The sequence below is a fragment of the Mobula hypostoma genome, chromosome 2, assembly GCF_963921235.1.
Source record: "Mobula hypostoma chromosome 2, sMobHyp1.1, whole genome shotgun sequence".
NCBI classification, from domain to species: Eukaryota; Metazoa; Chordata; class Chondrichthyes; order Myliobatiformes; family Myliobatidae; genus Mobula; species Mobula hypostoma.
This window is the reverse complement of record NC_086098.1, coordinates 86,943,176-86,963,386: the sequence shown is the minus strand read 5'-3', so window position 1 is coordinate 86,963,386 and position 20,211 is coordinate 86,943,176. Positions and strand designations below refer to the sequence as shown.

The 20,211-nt window shown below is 40.0% G+C and overlaps 1 protein-coding gene across 1 annotated transcript in view; it reads right to left on the bottom strand.

The window, feature by feature from the left end:
- Positions 1 to 964: 964 nt before the first annotated feature.
- ppil4 (peptidylprolyl isomerase (cyclophilin)-like 4) overlaps positions 965 to 20,211 on the bottom strand; it is a 67,180-nt gene continuing 47,933 nt past the window's right edge. The window contains exons 8-13 of the mRNA XM_063039979.1: positions 18,709 to 18,833; positions 16,756 to 16,822; positions 14,626 to 14,737; positions 12,233 to 12,329; positions 10,438 to 10,573; positions 965 to 1,990 (exon numbers count right to left, since the gene is read on the bottom strand). Of these exons, the coding sequence (XP_062896049.1) occupies positions 1,757 to 1,990; positions 10,438 to 10,573; positions 12,233 to 12,329; positions 14,626 to 14,737; positions 16,756 to 16,822; positions 18,709 to 18,833 (771 nt within the window). The 3' untranslated portion in view covers positions 965 to 1,756. The remainder of the gene's footprint in view (positions 1,991 to 10,437; positions 10,574 to 12,232; positions 12,330 to 14,625; positions 14,738 to 16,755; positions 16,823 to 18,708; positions 18,834 to 20,211) is intronic.

Sequence of the window (20,211 nt, the reverse complement as noted above, 5' to 3'; positions counted from 1 at the left end):
AAAGGCTTTTGAAGGTCCCATCATCTCACGCAGATGGTAGAAGGACGAAAAACTCTCCCTGCCATGAACCTCCAGCACTGCAAACTTGCCGATGCAGCACCCTGGAAGCACCCGACCACAGCCGACTGAGTCTGTCTGAAAACTTCGAGCCTCCGACACCGAGCACCAAGCACCGCATCTCTACCAAGTGCTTCGACCCTGGCCCTGGCAACAGGCAATAGGCAAAGCTGAGGATTTGGGGCCTTCCCCTCTGGAGATTCTCGATCGCACCGTAGCAGCAGCAGCGAAGCAGGCATTTCAGAAGTTTCACCAGATATTCCTCCGTGCTTCTCACGTCTGTCTCCATCAAATCAGGATTGTGCACGGTACCTACTTAACAAATACCGATATCATTTCAGAGCGGCCGTGCATGCTGCATCGCGCCATCTTCTCCTCCCCCCCCATGGTACAGAGGCCCAGGTTTGGGAGCTTGCTGACTTCCAGCTGAGGGTATGATTGTGTTGGACGCTGAGCTGTGGTCAATAAACAACAGTCTGAAGTAGGAATTACTATAGCATATGCGTAGAAGTTAGGAATGCTGCAGGATGAATGTGGTTTTCTGTTTTAACCATTGAAGGACATCTGTACACCAATTGCAAAATTTACTGAATATATCTACTGATTCTTGGTAGCTACAGTGCTCAATATATACTGAACCTATCTGCACAAATTTTAAATTGTGCATTTTGCAAACTAGCATTCCACTTTACACTGAACTTGTTTTGGTTAAGTGCTTTTAAAACAAAATATTTTATTTAGAGATATTGCCCGACGAACCTGTATGCACCCAGAGGTTCCCATACATTCATGGGAGAACATGCAAACTCTTTAGTCGATGATGGAATAGAACCCAGATTGCTGGTGCTGTAATATTATTACGCTTTGCTACACTGTGCCATCTCTATTCTTTCTAGGTAAGCTCGCCAGGAAATAAGATTGAAATTATTTGCTCTTTTGTTCAGTCTCTCAGTCATAGTCATACTTTATTGATCCTGGGGGAAATTGGTTTTCGTTACAGTTGCACCATAAATAATTAAATAGTAATATGTAAATTATGCCAGGAAATAAGTCCAGGACCAGCCTATTGGCTCAGGGTGTCTGACCCTCCAAGGGAGGAGTTGTAAAGTTTGATGGCCACAGGCAGGAATGACTTCCTATGACGCTCAGTGTTGCATCTCGGTGGAATGTGTCTTCCAGAATGTTATACGTCTGCCTCACTTACATGCTCTGATGTTAAATAAGACATCAGAGTAAAATTAAGCTATTTTGGCCCATCAAGTTTGTTCCACCATTTGATCAGGGTGATTTATCATCTCTTTCAACCCCATAACCTTTGACAGTCTTATTAATAACCCATCACTTTAAATAAATTTGCCCTCCATAGCCATCTGTGGCAATGGATTCACCACTCTGGCTAAAGAAATTCCATCTCATCTCTGTCCTAAAGGGACATCCTTGTATGCTGAGTTAGCATCCTCTGGCCCTAGACTCCCCCACTATAAGAAACATCCTATCCACGTATACTCTGTCTAGGCTTTTCAAATATACCATCAGGGATTGATAGCTGGTGGCTGTTATGTGCTCCAAACACCAAATACAAAATTGTTATAAATGAATACAGCATACTGCATATTTTATTTACATTTTAAGAAATGGAAAGGAAATTGACACAGTTGCATAAGAAATAGTTACGCATTCCACTCTTGCTCTGCTACATTCAGGATATTTTCTTAGATCTTTTAGGACTTCTGCTCCTCCTCCCTTCTGTTTCTTCCCGATATTTGGACTTCTTTTTACTCTTACTATGTTTGTGGTAATCTTTCTGGTAATCTTTCTCTTCGGATTCACTACTGCTTCGACTTCTATAATGCTCACGCTTCTTTTGATCCCTCTTTTTTTCATGGTTGGTATCTGTGCTTTTGTGCTGTTGCGTCTCTCTCTCAGCATCTGCCTGTAAAGGAGGATAAAAGTATCTGATGGTAACTCAGTGTCTTATCACTGATAAAAGGAGGAATATCAATAATAAACACTGAACAAAAAACAAATCTTTTATAAATATCCATTAGTAATGCAAATCTCTCCAAATTTCCAACAAACCTCTTACTGCTGAACAGTAAATTTTATTTAACTGAACCCAGACAAACTCAAGTGTAACTATAGCATTTCAGTTATGTAAAGAAACTGGATAACTAGATTTGTTTACCTTGGACTGAGGAATACAAAATTATGAGGGGCATTGATGTAGTACCTAATAAGAAACGTTTCCTCATAACAGAGGTATCAAGGGGAAATATAACTTAATATGGCTGTAGTCCCATCTAAACAAGTGGCACATCATCCTACATTTCCATTTTCTCTGCTGAAATTGTTATACTCTACAAAATGCCTTTCACAGCCTCATTACAGATCTATTAATCATAAATCATCAGTAGTACATCAGGTTCATAGATTTTACATGTTTCTAACACATTTCCATCTGCTCTGAATAACAGTATCCACACACTACAACTTTCACGGTTTTTTGTGTAAAAACTTACTTTTGACATTCATTCCTCAACTTTTCTATCTGCCCTGGTGTTTACCCCAACTATGCTTTTTATATCTTTTTAGAGTCAGACAGCCATGTAGTAAAAACACCCATTGATCCAATATATCCATGCCCAACCATCAAGGATGCATCTTTACTATTCCCATTTACCAGCACTTTCCTTGTAGGCCCTTATGGTTTGGTGATTCAAATGCTCAAGTGATGACACATCTGTCTCCACCACCCATTCAGGCAGCTGTGTCCCAGATTCAAACACCAGGCAAATCTCCTCTGTACACTGTTAAACTCAAGTTCACCATCACAGGCACAACTCCTCAGGGTATAAAAGCCATGAATATTTGCTTTCTGCAGCATGGTACATTACTAACATGACAAACCTGACAGAGATTAACTTAAATTAGCAAAACTATACATAGTAGGGGAATTAAAGGTTATGGGGAAAAGGCAGGTAGACAGAGCTGAGTTTACGGACAGATCAGCCATGATCTTATTAAATGGCAGGGCAGGCTCAATGGGCCGGATGGCCTACTCCTCCTATTTCTGACGTTCTTATATGTTGCACAACAAAATAATAACATTAGTATAAGTTGAGAGGAAAAGAAATACAGAGTTTCAAAAGAGGTGAGCAGAGGCAGACAGGACATTCTGCGCACCACACATCACTGGGAGACATCGGAAGATGTAGCGAGAGAGATTTCAAAAGTAGTGAGCAGGGGCAGTGGGGACATTCTGCATGTCACACCTCACTAGGAGATGTTGGGAGTGTACATATTGTGAGAGAGATTTCAAAAGCAGCAAACAGGTCGTTTGGGACATTCTGCATGCCACACATTACGAGGAGAAGTTGGAATATGCATTATTAGGCACTTGGCAAGATCCAATAAAAAGTTAGATTTAGCAGCACAGCCATTGTGCGAGTGGGGAGTTCAGGCTTTGACTCAGAGGCTTCAGCTATTTTTTTTTTTCATTTAATTTTTCTTTGTTATTGCACAGTAAGAGCAGTGGGGATGCCAGGCAGGACAGTGGAATGCTCCTTGCGGGATATGGGAAGGCAGGGAGACCTGCAGCTTCCTGGACTGGGTCAAGGAATTGGAGCTGGAGATGAACTCCAGATCATTCGGGAGGCTAAGGGGTTGACTGACAGGACATAAAAGGAGGTAGTTACACCCAAGGTGCACAGGACACGTGACTGTCAGAAGGGGAAAAGGGAATAACACCCAGTGCAGATCACCCCTGTGGCCGTTCCTGTCAACAGGTAAGTATCAGTATCCCTTTGGATACTGTTTGGGGGGGGGAGAGGGGGATGTACTAGCAGAGGAAAGCGACAGAAGAAAGGGGGAGTGGGGGAGAAGAGGCAAGCTGTAGTAACAGGAGATTCAATGGTTAGGGGAAGATACAGGAGGTTCTGCAGATGAGAACAAGATTCCCGGATGGTATGTTGCCGCCGGGATGCCAGAGTCTGAGACATCCCAGATCAAGTAAACAGCATTCTTAAGAGGGTGGGTAAACAGGTGCACATCACTACCAATCACATGGGTAAGAAGGGTTACAAGATTCTGCAAAGTGAGTTCAGGGAATTTGGTGCCAAGTTAAAAGACAGGACCTTTAGGTTTATGATCTTAAGACTGCTAACGTACCACAAGCTAGTGAGGTCAGAAATAGGAAGATCATACAGTTTAATACATGGCTAAAGAGATAGTGCAGCAGAGAGGGCTTCAGATTTTTGTATCATTGGGGTATCTTCAAAGCCAGACAGTTTGCACCTGAACAGAAGGGGGGCTAATACCCTTGAGGGAAGGTTGCAGGGGTTGAGAACCAGAGTGCAAGAGTAAATTGTGGAGTGGTTGTGGGGAAAGATGTTGTTAACCCTGCATACAAAGTCAGGAATGAAAAGGCTGAGCATGGTGGGACAAATGTTCTGAGTTGTATGTATTTCAAAGCAAGGAGTATTGTAGGAAAGACGGATGAGCTTAGGGCATGAATCAGCGTGTGGAATTATGACATTGTAGCCATGAGTGAGACTTGGTTGCAGGAGGGGCAGGACAGGCAGCTCAGTGTTACAAGGTTTTGTCGTTTTAGATATGATAGATTAAAATGAGGAAGGGAGACATTATTGGTCATTGAAAATGACACGGCATGGCAGTGCTCAGACTGGAGAGCTCATCTAATGCGGCTCTATGGATGGGACTGAGGAATAAGAAAGGAATGACCATGTTAATAGAATTATATTGAGTAAGTATACTTACTCAATAAAAAGATTTAAAAAGAAAGAAAGAAAGAATTATATTATAGATGTCAAGTGGGATTTAGGAGGAGCAAATTTATAGAGATCGCATTTTTGGCATTTCAAGTTTAATTGTCATTCAACCATACACAAATACCCATGAAAACAGCCAAACGAAACAGCGTTATCTGGGGCTAAGATGCAAACTCAGTACTAATAGTCATACACACAAGGCACATATAGCACATATAAGATCACAGGAAAATACAGTCACACAGAAAAAAAACAGGCCAAGTTCCCGAGTCCATGAATATTGCAGCAGTCTGCAGTCGAACACAATACAACTTGTCTTTTGCCAAGTGAACACTGGAGGGCAGCACCAACTCCAACACCTCCCCCCGGGCGGCTGTAACAGGTGACACTGCAGACCGAAGCAGAGCTCTTGCTATGACTGAGACCACACAGCTCACATGATCTCCTCACAGCACAAGGCACACACACAACACATTCAAGACAGCAGTAAAACACAGCCACATAAAAAAGAACACAGCCCAAGTCCTTCAGTCCATGAACTCCACAGCTGTTTGCAGCCGAACATAACACAACTCGTTCTCCACCAAGCCAACACTGAAGGCAGCTCCAATGAATCTGGCGCCGACTCCAACATCCCTCCACACCTCCAGACAGCAGCAAACAGACAACACAGTGGGTTGTAGTCCTTCCTACGACTGAAGTCCCACAGCTCCTCCACCATTGGCTAATAAACCAAATAACCAGACTTGCAGCATTCTACATTACTAATGTCCAACATAGTCTTGCAAGCACAAGAAAAGTGACCAAGACATAACTTGCTGTTAGACTGCACACCGTCTTCACACACCCACTCCAATGTCTTTCCAGCAACACAGTCCACTCCAAATCCAGCTCCTTCAGTTTCACCACCAACAAGCAATTCGCTGATAGAAACATAGAAAGCCTACAGCACAATACAGGCCCTTCAGTACCCCAAGTGGAGCCCAACCAGGGTCCTATTAGCTGTAACATTACCTCTCGGCTCTTAAACTCAATCCCACGGTTGATGAAGGCCAATGCACCGTTTGCCTTCTTAACCTGCGCAGCAGCTTTGAGTGTCCTATGGACTCAGACCCCAAGATCCCTCTGATCCTCCACCCTGCCAAGAGTCTTACCATTAATACTATATTCTGCCATCATATTTGACCTACCAAAATGAACCACCTCACACTTATCTGGCTTCATGGGGTAGACCTGCAGTACTTTAGGTTCTTAATGTCCAGCAAAGTCTTGCTATCATAAAAAATAGAAGCTGCAGCTTCTAAGCGTGTTGCCATCTTACTAGAAAACCATTAAGAAACATGAGGCTATAACAGTAGGTGATTTTAACTTTCCATATATTGATTGGGACTCCAATACTGTATAAAGGCTGAATGGGATAAAGTTTGTCAAATGTATTGAGGAAAGTTTCCTCAGTTAATACATAGAGGTCCCAACTAGAGGGAGCGTGATACTGGATCTCCTATTAGGGAATGAGACAGGGAAGGTTACAGAAGTTTGTGTAAGGGAACACTTTGCATCCAGTAATCATAATGACAGAAATTTCAGTGTAATTATGAAGTAGGATAAATCTGGTCCTCAGGTTGAGATTCTAAATTGGATAAAGTCCAGTTTTGATCGTATCAGAGAGGATCTGAAAAGTGTGGATTGGGGTAGGTTGTTTCCTGGCAAAGGTGTACTTGGTAAGTAGGAGGCCCTCAAAAGTGAAATTTTGAGAGTAGAGTATGTATGCTTCTGTCAGAATAAAAGGCAAGGGTAACAGGTTTAAGGAACCTTAGTTTTCAAGAAATACTGAGGCCCTGGTTAAGAAGCAGGTATAGGCAGGAAGGAACAAATGAGGTCCTTGAGTATATGAAATGCAAGAGAAAACTTAAATAAGTAGGAGGGCTAAAAGAAGGCATGAAGTTGCTCTAGCAGACAAGGTGAATGAGAATCCTAAGAACTTCTACGGCTATATTAAGAGCGAAAGGATTGTGAGGAACAAAGTTGGTCCTCTGGAAGATCAGAACAGTCATCAAAGCATAAAGCTGAAAGAGATGGGGGAGATCCTAAATGGATTTTTTTTCCCCATCTGTATTTACTCTGCAGACAGATATAGAGTTTATAGAAATGAGGCCAATTAGGGTGGATAAACCCCCAGGGTCTGACAAAGTGTTCCCTCAGACCCTATGGGAGCCTAGTGCAGGAAAGGCAGGGACCCTAGGAGAGCTATTTTAAAATGTCTTTAGGAATGGGTAGGTGCTGGAGGATTGGAGGATAGCTGAAGTTCTTCCATTGTTTAAGAAAGGCTCTAAAAGTAAGATGGAAAATTATAAGCCGGTGAGCCTGACATCAATAGTGGGTAAGTTATTGGAAAGTATTCTAAGGGAGCAGATATATAAGTATTTGGATAGACAGAGACTAATTAGGGATAGTCAACATGCCTTTGTAGCAGGTTGCGTCTAACCAATCTTAAGGAGCTTTTCAAAGAAGTTACCAGGAAAGTTAATGAGGGCAAGGCAGTGCATATGATCTACATGGACTTTAAGCAAGGCTTCTGACAAGGTCCCTCATGGGAGGTTAGTCAAGAAGGTTCAGTTGCTTGGCATCAGGATGAGGTCGTAAATTGGATCAGACATTGGGTTCACAGGAGAAACCAGAGAGTGGTAGGACACAGCTGCCTCTCTGGAGACATGTGACAAGTGGTGTGCCACAAGGATTGCTGCTGGGTCCATTATTGTTTGTTATCCATATCAATGATTTGGATGATAATATAGTAAACTGGATCAGCAAATATGTGGATGACACCAAGGTTGGGGAGTAGCAGACAGTGAAGTATATCAAAGCTTGCAGCAGGATATGGACCAGCTGAAAAATGTGCTGAAAAATGGCAGATGGATTTTAATGCAGACAAGTGTGAGGAGTTGCACTTTGGGAGGACCAACCAGGGTGAGCAGTAGGGCACTGAGGAGTGCAGTAAAACAGAGGGATCTGGAAATACAGATAATTCATTGAAAGTGGCGTCACAAGAAAATAGGGTCACAGAGAGAGCATTTGAAACATCGGCCTTCATAAGTCAAAGTACTGAGTACAGGAGTTGGGGTGCTATGTTGAAGTTTTAAAGACATTGGAGAGGCTTAATTTGGAGTACTGTGTGCAATTCTGGTCATCTACCTACAGGAAAGATATCAATAAGATTGAAAGAGTAGAGAAAAAAATTACAAGGATGTTGCCAAGACTTGAGGACCCGAGTTGTGGGGAAAGGTTGAACAGGTCAGGACTTTATTCCTAAGAGTGTAGGATAATGAGGGGAGAGCTGATAGAGGTATACAAAATTATGAGGGGTTATAGATAGGGTAAATGGAAGCAGGCTTTTTTCAGAGGTTGGGTGAGACTAAAACCGGAAGCCATGGGTTAAGAGTGAAAGGTGAAATGTTTAAGGGGCATATGAGGGGGTACTTATTCATTCTGAGGGTGGTCTGAGTGTGGAACGAGTTGCCAACAGTGGTGGATTTGGGTTCGATTTCAATATTTAAGAGAAATTTGGATAAATACATGGATGGGAAGGGTATGGAGGATAATGGTCCAGGTGCACGATGATGGGACTAGGCAAGTTAATTTTTTCACAGACTAGATGGGCTGAAGAGCCCGTTTCTGTGCTGTAGAAAAAAAGGGGAAAGAAACAGAATATCCAAGGTTGTGTTACCATTTCTCAAATCAGTTAAAAAATCTGATGGCATCAGGGAATAAGCTGTTATTGAATGTTACATCCTTCCTATAGTACAGCGACTAAAACTGAAACACTGTTTTGCCCCCATCTGCATTGCTATAAATCCCCCACTGCACTGATCTACTTACCACCATGAATTCACTTCATCCTCCCTTCGTGCAAGATCTAGCACTTACTTTTCTTTAAATTGAAGCTTTTATGGGAACACCTAATACCAAGGGGTTCTGACATACAACGCAGAGTTTATGACAGGCTGTAGAGACAAGATCCTCAACTAATGGGGTCCTGGAATCCAGGAAACGGGGAAGGGGCAGGTTAAAAGAACCTTTTCAAACATCTGCACCTGGCAAGATGATTTGTGGTGACAGAAAATCGTGAACATCCCTAAAATTTCCTGATTAAGCTGAGGGTACTGTACACAATTCTATAAAATTATAAAGGCACTAGAGAAAGTATGATTATTAAAGACAATGGCAAAAATTATAGGTTATAATCATTACAATTAAATAAAAACAGTTCAATTCTCCAGAGAATAACTGAGTAATAATCTATTCCTGTGGTTTAACCTTAGGAAAAGATTTTATAGAGTACACGAAAGACCATAGCTATACGACATGAATATGCAAATAAATTCAGCTGAGATTGCAAGAAAGAATCCCAAACAGTGGCAAGGCATTGACTGATATTACATGAAACAGTTGAGGCAAAAGTTTATATCCATAGAACGGAATGTCAAACAATTACTTGAGGGAAAAGGGAACAGAAGGAGAGATGAAGTGGGAGAAAATTTATGTGAAGCTCAAACGCTCGCATACAAGAGTTCAGTTAAATACTCTGAAGCCATACTGTAAACCTTTGCATCGCAATACATAGAACATAGAACAAGCCCTTTAGCTCACAATACTTCTACTCCAAGATCAATCTAACCTTCCCTCCCACACAGCCCTCTATTTTTCGTTTATCCACGTGCCTATCTAAGAGTCTCTTAAATATCTCTAAAGTACCTGCCTCTACCACCACCTCCGGCAGTGCATTCCATGTACCTACCATGCTCTGTGTAAAAAAAACTTTTAACATCACCCCCCATACATTCCTCCAAACACCTGGTCAGACCCCACTTGGAGTACTGTGCTCAATTCTGGTCGCCTCACTACAGGAAGGATGTGGAAACCATAGAAAGGGTGCAGAGGAGATTTACAAGGATGTTGCCTGGATTGGGGAGCATGCCTTATGAGAATAGGTTGAGTGAACTCGGCCTTTTCTCCTTGGAGTGACGGAGGATGAGAGGTGACCTGATAGAGGTGTATAAGATAATGAGAGGCATTGATCGTGTGGATAGTCAGCGACTTTTTCCCAGGGCTGCAATGGCTAGCACAAGACAGCATAGCTTTAAGGTGCTTGGAAGTAAGTACAGAGGAGATGTCAGGGGTAAATATTTTTTTATGCAGAGAGTGGTGAGTGCGTGGAATGGGCTGCCGGCGGCGGCGGAAACGATAGGGTCTTTTATGAGACTCCTGGATAGGTACATGGAGCTTAGAAAAACAGAGGGTTATGGGTAAGCCTAGGTAGTTCTAGTTCTAAGGACATGTTCACCACAGCTTTGTGGGCCGAAGAGCCTGTATTGTGCTGTAGGTTTTCTATGTTTTATAACCCTTTTATTAACCATTCCTGAGCTGGGAAAATGTCTCTGGTTGTCCATTCTATCTTTGCCTCTTATCATCTTGTACATACATGTTCATAAGTGGACTCCACACCAGCAGCAGGCTGGAGTACCAAGAAACTCAACAATATGAATAATAAACGTCCAAATGAGAACTTAAAGGTGTTTATTTCAGTTTTTGCTACCTTGTGTTTTGCCGCCTTCCGTTTGTCACTCCCTCCTTCTGAATGGCGATGATGCCGTTTATCCTTGTGATGTTTCTTGCTGTGTCGGTGACTTCCACTGGCCTCAGCCTCATCCGGCAACAGTTCATACCTAGAGCTAAGATCTTATGTTAAGGAACAATTACCATAAGATAAATGTTAGCCTACAATCATAAGGAAGAATTTTAAATACTTGATTGAATTCATGCAATAGTTACAAATGATAGAGAAATCTAGCTGGAAGTCTCCTGATCTTTCTGAAGATTAAAAATTTGCTTTATTTGTCACAAGTACATTAAAACATACAGTGAAGTGTGTCATTTGCATCATCAAATGACACATTCCAAGTATGTGCTGGGAGTAGACTGCCAGTGTCACCATGCTTCTGGCGCTAACATAGCATGCCCACAACTCACTAATCCTGCCTGTATATTTTTGGAATGTGGGAGAAAATCAGAGAACTTGAATGAAGTCCATGAATGACAGGGAGAAAGTACAAACTCCTGACAGACAGCAGCAGGAATTGAAACCTGATCGCTAGTACTGTAAAGTGTTTCACTAACCACTACACTACCATGCTGCCCTAATAAAGTAGGTTTGGTATTCCTCAAAAGTGGCAAACAAGCTTTGATGTCGGTGGTTTTAATAATGGACCACATAACATTTCTGTGGTTGTGGGTATTCAGCTAAAACAGTATTTAACACAAATTTTATGATAAACAGGATCTTTAATAATTTCCAATTTCAAATGTGCAATTTATCAAAATATTTGCAGTATTAATCTTCCACATGACTTTTTTTTTGTAATTTGGCTAAAAGGAATGCCAAAACAACCTGGAGAACAGCTGTAAGGCAAGATCACTGGCTAATCATACACTATTCCTACTTCCTGTAACTAACAAGCTCAAAAAATTTGTAGAAAAGTGAAGTCTGAGAAATTGCTTAAAAATACGTGATTTATTTGTAAACGTAATTTACTAACTGAGAGCAACTGCGCATTAATGAAAAACCATTTAATTTGAGGTTAAGTGATGTCCCATTAGTAATGTAACTTCTTTACATTGAAGTATCTGGAATCAGTTGCCAGAGGAAGTGATCAAGGTGATACAATTGCAACATTTAAGAGGCATTTGGATAGGTACATGGAGAAGAGCTTGGAGGATTATGGGTAAATGGGACTAGTAGGAAGAAGCTGTGGTCAGCATGGATCAGTTGGGCCAAAAGACCTATTTCTGTGTTGTAATATTACTCTAAGGAAACAGTCTCACTGAAATCATCAAGGAGTGGATGGTGACAGAAGAGGAGGTTAAAGGCAATTTCCTTCTTATTTGACTTAAAAATAATTAAAATTATTAAGTATATCAAAGTAATTATTTAAGTGTTGTAATACTTGAAGTTTTTAAATAAATTGAATACTTCTGAGTGTGAGAGCCTTTCTGACCTCCACTGTCTAAGCTATTCTGGGAACAGAGCCAGCTAGTTCTGATCAGAAAGGACGTGCACTCTGCAGGATTTTCAGAATCTTGCTGACCAGCTGGAAGTGGCCTTCCAACAGAAGATTGTGCATAGGAATACACTAGAAGCAGCAGCTTGGTCCAAGAGCAAATGACCAGCAAGTCTGGGAGACAAGGGCGATAACTGTTAGTAAGAGAAGTGGTCCATGATACAAAGTTAAAGCCCAACTTTTCTTCAAAGCTGACTCAGTTATTACATCCAGTGGTCCTTAACAATTGTTGATGAACCTATTTGGCATGATGTTAAAACAGTCCAAAGATACTCCTGCTTAGGTTGTACTTTATCCTTCAGTGCAATGCTAGAAGACTTGCCAACATTCTTCTCATACTCTTTAAAATCCTCCTTGGTATACTTTCCACCTGTGAAGACAAAGGATTAAAAAAAAGTTGAAAGCAAGAACAATTCAGTCATATGTTCATGAAGATTGTTATTTATTTGTATCATAATTCCCACTGCAAGTTTTAAATCTCAAAAGCGACTGGAGAAGGCAACCAAGGCAAACAACAGAACATTTGAAAGGAAAAGCTAGGTAACAGGAGAGTAAAATTCCCATGTTTTTATCAGCTCTGTGAACTAATTACTACCATCTAAGACTTTGTTGATGCTAATATATGCAATACTAAAAAAAAACGTAATCTGTCTGCTCTACTGTTCCAGAGTTTCTGTGTTTACTCTGCGTCCTCATCCTGTGGCTCGGATCACAGGAGACATAATCCCTATGAGCCTGTACTAGCAACATGGTTATTTTTAACTCCCTGAACTCTGATGGGAAGATGAATTTTCATCATAGAACAAAGGATATTTTCCTTCAGCTATTTCAGAATCAAGTTTAATATCACTGGCATATGTTGTGAAATTTGTTGTTTACGTGGCAGCAGTACATTGCAATAAATAAAAGTTGTAAATTACAGTAAGTATCTATATTAAAAAGCGTTAAATTAAGTAAGTAGTACAAAAGAGAAAAAAGCAGTGAGTGTTCATGGTTCAATGTTATTAACTCACAACTGGGTTATTTATTATAAATAAATGATTGCATTCAATCAGATGTTTTATAATAACTTGAATATTAAATCTTATACACCAGGGACGATGCTTTAAACACTGAAGGAAACCTTGAGATTTTATAACATTTTAAAACAAGGTCTACCCGGACTGAAATAGAGCCTGAAATTTTGAAAGTGCTTTGGAGTTCCAAGTGGCATTCTAGAAACACTAAAAAGAACAGTTCTTTAAATACTGGAATAGATTCTGGCATCTGTGATAATAGGGAAAAGGATTCTATGATCAGGATGTAATAGGATGGCAAACAGAAATTTGTGGTGAGTTAACTCACCCTCAATATCTGGAGATTGTTGGAATGTTCCCTCACCAATCTGCTTCATAAGACATTCCAGCACTCCAATAGATTATTTGGCCCATTTAGCTTGTATCAGTACAATACCCCAAGTCATTTAGTAGAATCTTACTCCCAGTGCCCTCTCACTGCATTTCCACCTTAGTAACCAATTCATGTTTAAAAATTGTGCAATCTTTTGTGTCAAAGACATGCACAAAGATTTCCAATTACCTTCTAAGAAATCTCCATCCCACGCATCTCAAAACGTTTTAATCTTTTTGCAAGATCAGCAGTCATGTTAATGAAATGCTCATCAGTAGTAACAATTTATTGCTACTTTCCCCATGCTAATTCTTCAAAATCTTAAGGATATCAATCTGATCAATCTTTAATCTACTCTGCCTTTGTGGGGGGGGGGAGGCGGAATTCTAGTTTCTCACGTCTCTCTTTATGACCCTCAACTCTAGTGAGGCCAGGTAGTACTTTTTATTTCTTCTTGTATTTGGTTGTCCAAAACTGCTCCCCAATCAATGCCATCTACAATTGGGTACGCATTCAATATTGTGTCTTCCAGATACAAAACACAAAAGCTTTTTTAGCATTATCTACATGTGCCGTGACCTCCAATGACCTGTGGATCTCACACCATCTCCATCGCCAGGAGAAAGCAGGGAGGAGCAAGGAAGAAGGACATGTTTCAGCCTGGATCTTGCATAGAAACTTAAGAGAAAAATCAGTATATGGGCAGTCCAGAACCAGATGGAAATTAATGCAGATAGTAGAATAAGAAGGGTGATCCATATGTACATAAACAGCATGGTATCAATAATAGAGAGGTGATAGATAAAACATATTAGTTAACTTAACATTTGGTTGTCAATACAATGTGCAGCAGCAGTTAGTGAATTGAATGTTCTAAAGCCAAATAAACATAAAAAGAGAAATGTACCACTGCACTAAACGGGCTGAATCCAGATTTAGAGTACATCTGGAAAAGCCGCAGAGAAGGAATACAAGGCTCATCTCCAGCATTATAAGCTGGACTGCAGAAACTGAAAGACATTAATTATTACAAAGAGTGGGGCATTACAGAAATATAAAGGCCATTAAGTAGTATTGCAAATGTGTCTATGCAGCTACTTCAAAATAAACTATGACATTTAAACAAAGTGACAGAGATTTAAAACAACAAACGGCAATCTTATTTTTAAAACTGATGATAGAAAGTTATTTCCTGATGGGATAGCATCTTGAATGTGCATTTGAAGCAAAATAATTTAAAATGTACTTTTAGGTGTTACTGAGTATGTTGAAATTACCTTTCCCTTTCCACTGAACCTTAGCTACAGATTGGCTGAAGTCCACGTGGATCCTTCTGTCATCTATCAACACATTATCCATCTTAAAATAAGCCTTTTCGCAGTCTTCTTGCTGTGAGATAGTACAAGTGCAGGGGTTGAAACAGGGAATATCAAAAATAATCTAGAATGTATTGTTACATTATAGTAGCAATAGTTCATTAAGTTGATAACACTGGGTTAAGGCCCTGGGAACAATAGCATGCTGACATTTATAAGGAGTGCTGCCAAAAGAAAATAGCAACCGTCTTCAAGAACCTCCACCATCCACGCCATGCTACCATTGGGCAGGAGGTACAGGAGCCTTAGGTCCTACGCCACCATTTCAGGAACACTTATTACCCTGCAATCATCAGGCTCCTGAACCAATGTGGATAACTTCAATCACCTCAACTCTGAACTGATTCTACAATCCACAAACTCAATTTCGAGGACTCTACAAATCATGTTCAGTATTATTTATTTTTTTTTTCATTTGCATAATAGTTGTTTATCAGTCTTTATGCATAATTATTAATAAATTATACTGTATTTCTTCATTTTCTTGTAAATGTCTAAGAAAATGAATCTCAAGGATATGGTGACATATGTATTTTTACTTTGACATATAAATTTACTTTGACTGTGGACTGTAATGAAAACCAATTTCCCCCAGGATCAATAAAGTATGACTATGACTAACTACTATTACGAGTTTGGTTTCCAAAAGACTCAATGCTCTAACTGAGAAAGTATGTTCCTCTAACAACAATGGCTGAAAGCAACAGGCAGCACTGTTTCTACAGGGTACAAAATCTGACAAGTTCAAGAAGAGCTATGAAAATTTCTTTTTCAGCAAGTTCTTTCACGGACTGCAGTATCACTCATTTCTGCGTCTGATTAAGTCCTGGAACCATCCAAAGTAAAGAAACTTGAGGAACCATCTTCTCCAGATTTCCCTCATGATTAAGACACATTATGGGAATTCCTAATGTAAGTTTCAGTTTAACTGAATAAAATTAAGTCTAGTCAATTTGCAATGGAAGGTATTGTTTATGAAACAAGATCCTACAACCAGGCTAATGAGATGTGGATATTCACTCTGCATTTAACTAGATGTAAAAGAAAGAGTTTCAGTTAAAATAAATTTCAACTACTCTACCATTGTGTTTTCCACATTGATATAGTTAATATCTCATTGATAGCAAAGAATTTCTAACATAATGTTAAGTTCTAATTTAAAGTAATAATTAAGATTACATACTCAAATTAAGAAAAGAAAATTAACATATCAATTTCTGACATAGAGGCATGAATGCTATCAACAAAACTAAGACCTCGCTTATCCTTAAGGAGCATTAAAGCAATAGGCACATCAGAGAGATGAGCAATTGTCATCATTAATACAGTAACTGTAAATGCAAATTACATGGAAATCTGAGTAGGAGTTCACATTTGTAGATTTTACCGTTCACTCAAAAATATAAATCTATCAGGCAGATTGGAGATTCCATCAATCTTCCTAATTTTTAGATTTCACTGGTGATATTTTAGATTATCATACTATTTATACATCATAAGTTGACTAATTGATTGAATCCAAGTTTAATACAAGTATTAGTGCCAATGTACATCAATAATTTTCTTCTTTATTGCAGTGTAGCATTAGTGAGGGACCAGCAGAAAGTCCATGAGAATGGTTCAATTCCTGTTAATCTATTGAACTGGAAACAATTGATTGCTGTTAAATCTGGCTGAGAATTGGACTAAAGGGAATTGTAAAATATACTTAGAATAAAGTATTAACATAAGCACTAAAACCTAGCAATACAGTACTATATTTAAAATAACTCACTTGACTATACTATGGAAAAAAGCTATAATTCATAATATCAGCCAACACACATCAAAGTTGCTGGTGAACACAGCAGGCCAGGCAGCATCTCTAGGAAGAGGTACAGTCGACGTTTCGGGCCAAGGCGTCAACCGAACCTCTTCCTAGAGATGCTGCCTGGCCTGCTGCATTCACCAGCAACTTTGATGTGTGTTGCTTGAATTTCCAGCATCTGCAGAATTCCTCGTATTTGCATTCATAATATCAGTATATATTACCTTTTCAAACTCAATGAAGGCATAGCAGAGAGATTCTCCAGTTTTCCAGTCTCGAATAATCTCACAGCTGAAGAATAAATATTATTATAATTCACTTCTGAGGCAAATAACATTTCAATTAAAGTTGCCAGCTTTCTCCTCACATGTACTACTTTTACCTCAATTACCAATCTTCAATCACTTTTTCCTGCTGCCATTCTTTCACAAGTATGGATGACAGTAGATCAAAGATCCCCCTCACACACATCCCATTTCTTTTCTCTAGTTCAACCTGTTTTTCTCAAAGTGGCTCAATTACTTAAAGAAAGCCAAGAACTTTTGTTGAAATAAGATGTTTTGGGGCAAGTCAAAGACCATGACGTGTGCTTTGCAAACTCGGGTCGAGTTTCTAACAGTGCAATAATCTTAACTATACTTCTGATGTGCCTTGCTGGACTCAGAGAGGCTTTATGGAGGCTGATGGTGAAGAACTTGCTACAGAAACTTAACTCAACCTACTACGACAGTAGATGAGGACTTGCCATTCAACAGCAGCACCATTTCCTTAGGTAGGTAATTACTTGGTACTTGTTGAAAATGTTGGTTGAGTGGTGTCCAAGTAACAACCTTATACTCAGTGCCTGCAAAACCAAGGAATTAATTGGAGACATCCGGAAACCCCACTAAGGACCATCACTATCTGGGACATGACATCTTTATATTATAACAATCAGGGGAAAAGTGCTGGATCCTGAAGACCCACACTCACCTTTTTAATAGCAATCTACTATCAAGTTTTGAATGGTCTGGGAATCCATGAACACTACCCAAAACATCAACTGTATTCTTTTCCATGGATGCTGCCTGGCCTGCTGAGTTTCTCCAGCATTTTGTGTGTGAACACTACTTCAATATTTGTCTTTTGCACTTTTTTTTAATAATTTATAGAAATTTTATGTGCGCACTGCTGCTGAAATACAACAAATTTCACAATATATGCCAATGATAATAAACCTGATTCTGATTCTGACTTGGCAGTCCATGCCAGCAAGGCATTTCCTTTTCCTGAAGTGTTGCAAACAAAATAGAACATTGTTCATGCATTAGTGAGCTTCTCATTCTGATCTTGCAATAGAATACTGATAAAGTAGTTGAAGATGGTTGGGCATAGGACATTGTTTCTCTGCAATCCCCTGACCTCCAATATTTGAAATACTCTAATACTGTGATACAAATCATGAGACTGCCTACTCATCATCTGTTAAAAGGGCTGGTGGTTCAAAACAAAAAGGTGATTTTTAAAAATATAAATGATGTACACATTTTGGCATCCATTTCTTTAGAATTGCCACGCAGTCGATGTTCTAGAAGTAGTGCATTTGGTGGTGAAATCCCCCATGCACAGTTTATCTGTGTCTTTGCTCTCCCAATCTTTCAACTAAATACAGGACTCTGATTCACCAGAGCTATGAACAATCACCTGGGGTCTTTCTTGCACATCTTCAATATGATTACACATTTTCATAAGGTCCACAGTCAATCTTAAGGGCATGTAAGACTACTTGCACCACCTTGCCACCTTCCTCAAAAAACTTATTCAATTGTATAGCAGCTCGGAATGGTAACAGAGGAGACTGTAAAGTTGCTGTCAGTAACTATTTCTCAACCATGATATTGCACTAGAAATGGCTCTCCCAATGTTCACACCATTCTGCAGATGTTAACAAGAACTGAGCAGGATTGCTTATACTACACGAGTCTCCATAATATCCTGAAATCCCTAGATGACTGCTGAGTGAACCACCTAGTTTAATTATTGTTATTTTTAAAATAACTAAATGGCTTGCTTGGTCACTCCAAAGGAATATTAAGATTAATGTGAGATAATCATCAGTTAACAGCTGATTGAAGGCTACAGATCTTCACATACAAAAAGCATATGCGTGTTTAAAAAAGTGTAACTGCAAAAGGTACCTTCTGATTGGTCCAAATCTTGAAAAAATGATTTCCAAGTCTTCATCTGTGGTAACTGGATTGAGTTTACAGACAAACAGCACATTTTCAGGGGGCTTTATTTCTGCATCTGGCAAATCTCCAACCTACAAACATTAAGATTGCAGTCTTGTAAGAAGTAATTCTGGAAAAAAACAAGTCAATAAGATCTCAATGTACCATTAAATTTAAGTTATACTGGTGTACAATTAAATCTGTAGGGTACGTGTTCCAAAAGTTCTTGGTCACATTAACATTAATTATTTAAAAAAGTTAAAGGCTTGCGAGACCATGGATCAGCGCCTGGAAAGTCTTCACTCTCCAGGGCGCAAGCCTGGGCAAGGTTGTTTGGAAGACCAGCAGTTGCCCATGCTGCAAGTCTCCCCTCTCCATGACACTGATGTTGTCCAAGGGAAGGGCATTAGGACCCATACAGCTTGGCACCAGTGTCATCGCAGAGCACTGTGTGATTAAGTGGCCTTGCTCAAAGACACAACACGCTGCCTCGGCTGGGGCTCGAACTCATGACCTTCAGATCGCTAGTCGAATGCCTTAACCACTTGGCCACGTGCCCACACAGATTAGTTATTACTTTCATAGAATAAAGGGTACAATGCTGCGGTTTTTCAATTTCTTTGTTTTCTTTTCTGTGTTTCTTATCTCCCTCTTTCCTTTAACCACCTCTTCAGTTTACCTTCTTAATCTAATATTTTGCTCACCTCTTTAATTCTTTTAATGGCATCCAATTTCCCTTAGAAGACATACTTCAACTGTGGCCTCACCAACAACTTATACAACTGCAACATAATGTCCCTACTTCTAAGCTCAATGCCCTGACTGATGCCCCGAAGACCAGTATGCTAAACACGTTCTTTTCCACCCCAACTATTTGCAGGGCTGTATTCAGCAAATGGTGCACTTGGCCCTCTCATCCACAACATTGGTCAATGCCCTGTCATTCACTGCACAAGTCCTACCCTGGTTTGACTATCCAAAATGGTGATTGGAGGAAAGTATAGGGGGTATGCCAGAGGTAAGTCTACACAGAGACTGGTGACTACATGAACACCATGCCAGGGGTAGTGGTAAAGGCAGATACATTAGGGGCATTTAAGAAATTCTTAAATAAGCACCTGGATGATACAAAGGTGGAGAGGGCTACGTAGGAGGGAATAGTTAGATGGATCTTAGAGTAGGTTAAAAGGTCCTGTAACGTGCCTTAGTGTTCTATGTTTAAAATGCATCACCTCACACTTATCCAAATTAAATTTTATACAGGTGTCCCCCACTTTTCGAATGTTCGCTTTACGAAACCTCACTGTTATGAAAGACCTACATTAGTACCCTGTTTTCACTTTCAGAAGGTGTTTTCACTATTATGGAAAAAAATCAGCGCGCGATAAAAGGCAGCGCATGCCCCGAGCAGCCGCTCTCCCGGATTCAGAACTGCATTCTCGCCGGCATTGATTAAACACATGCCTGTGA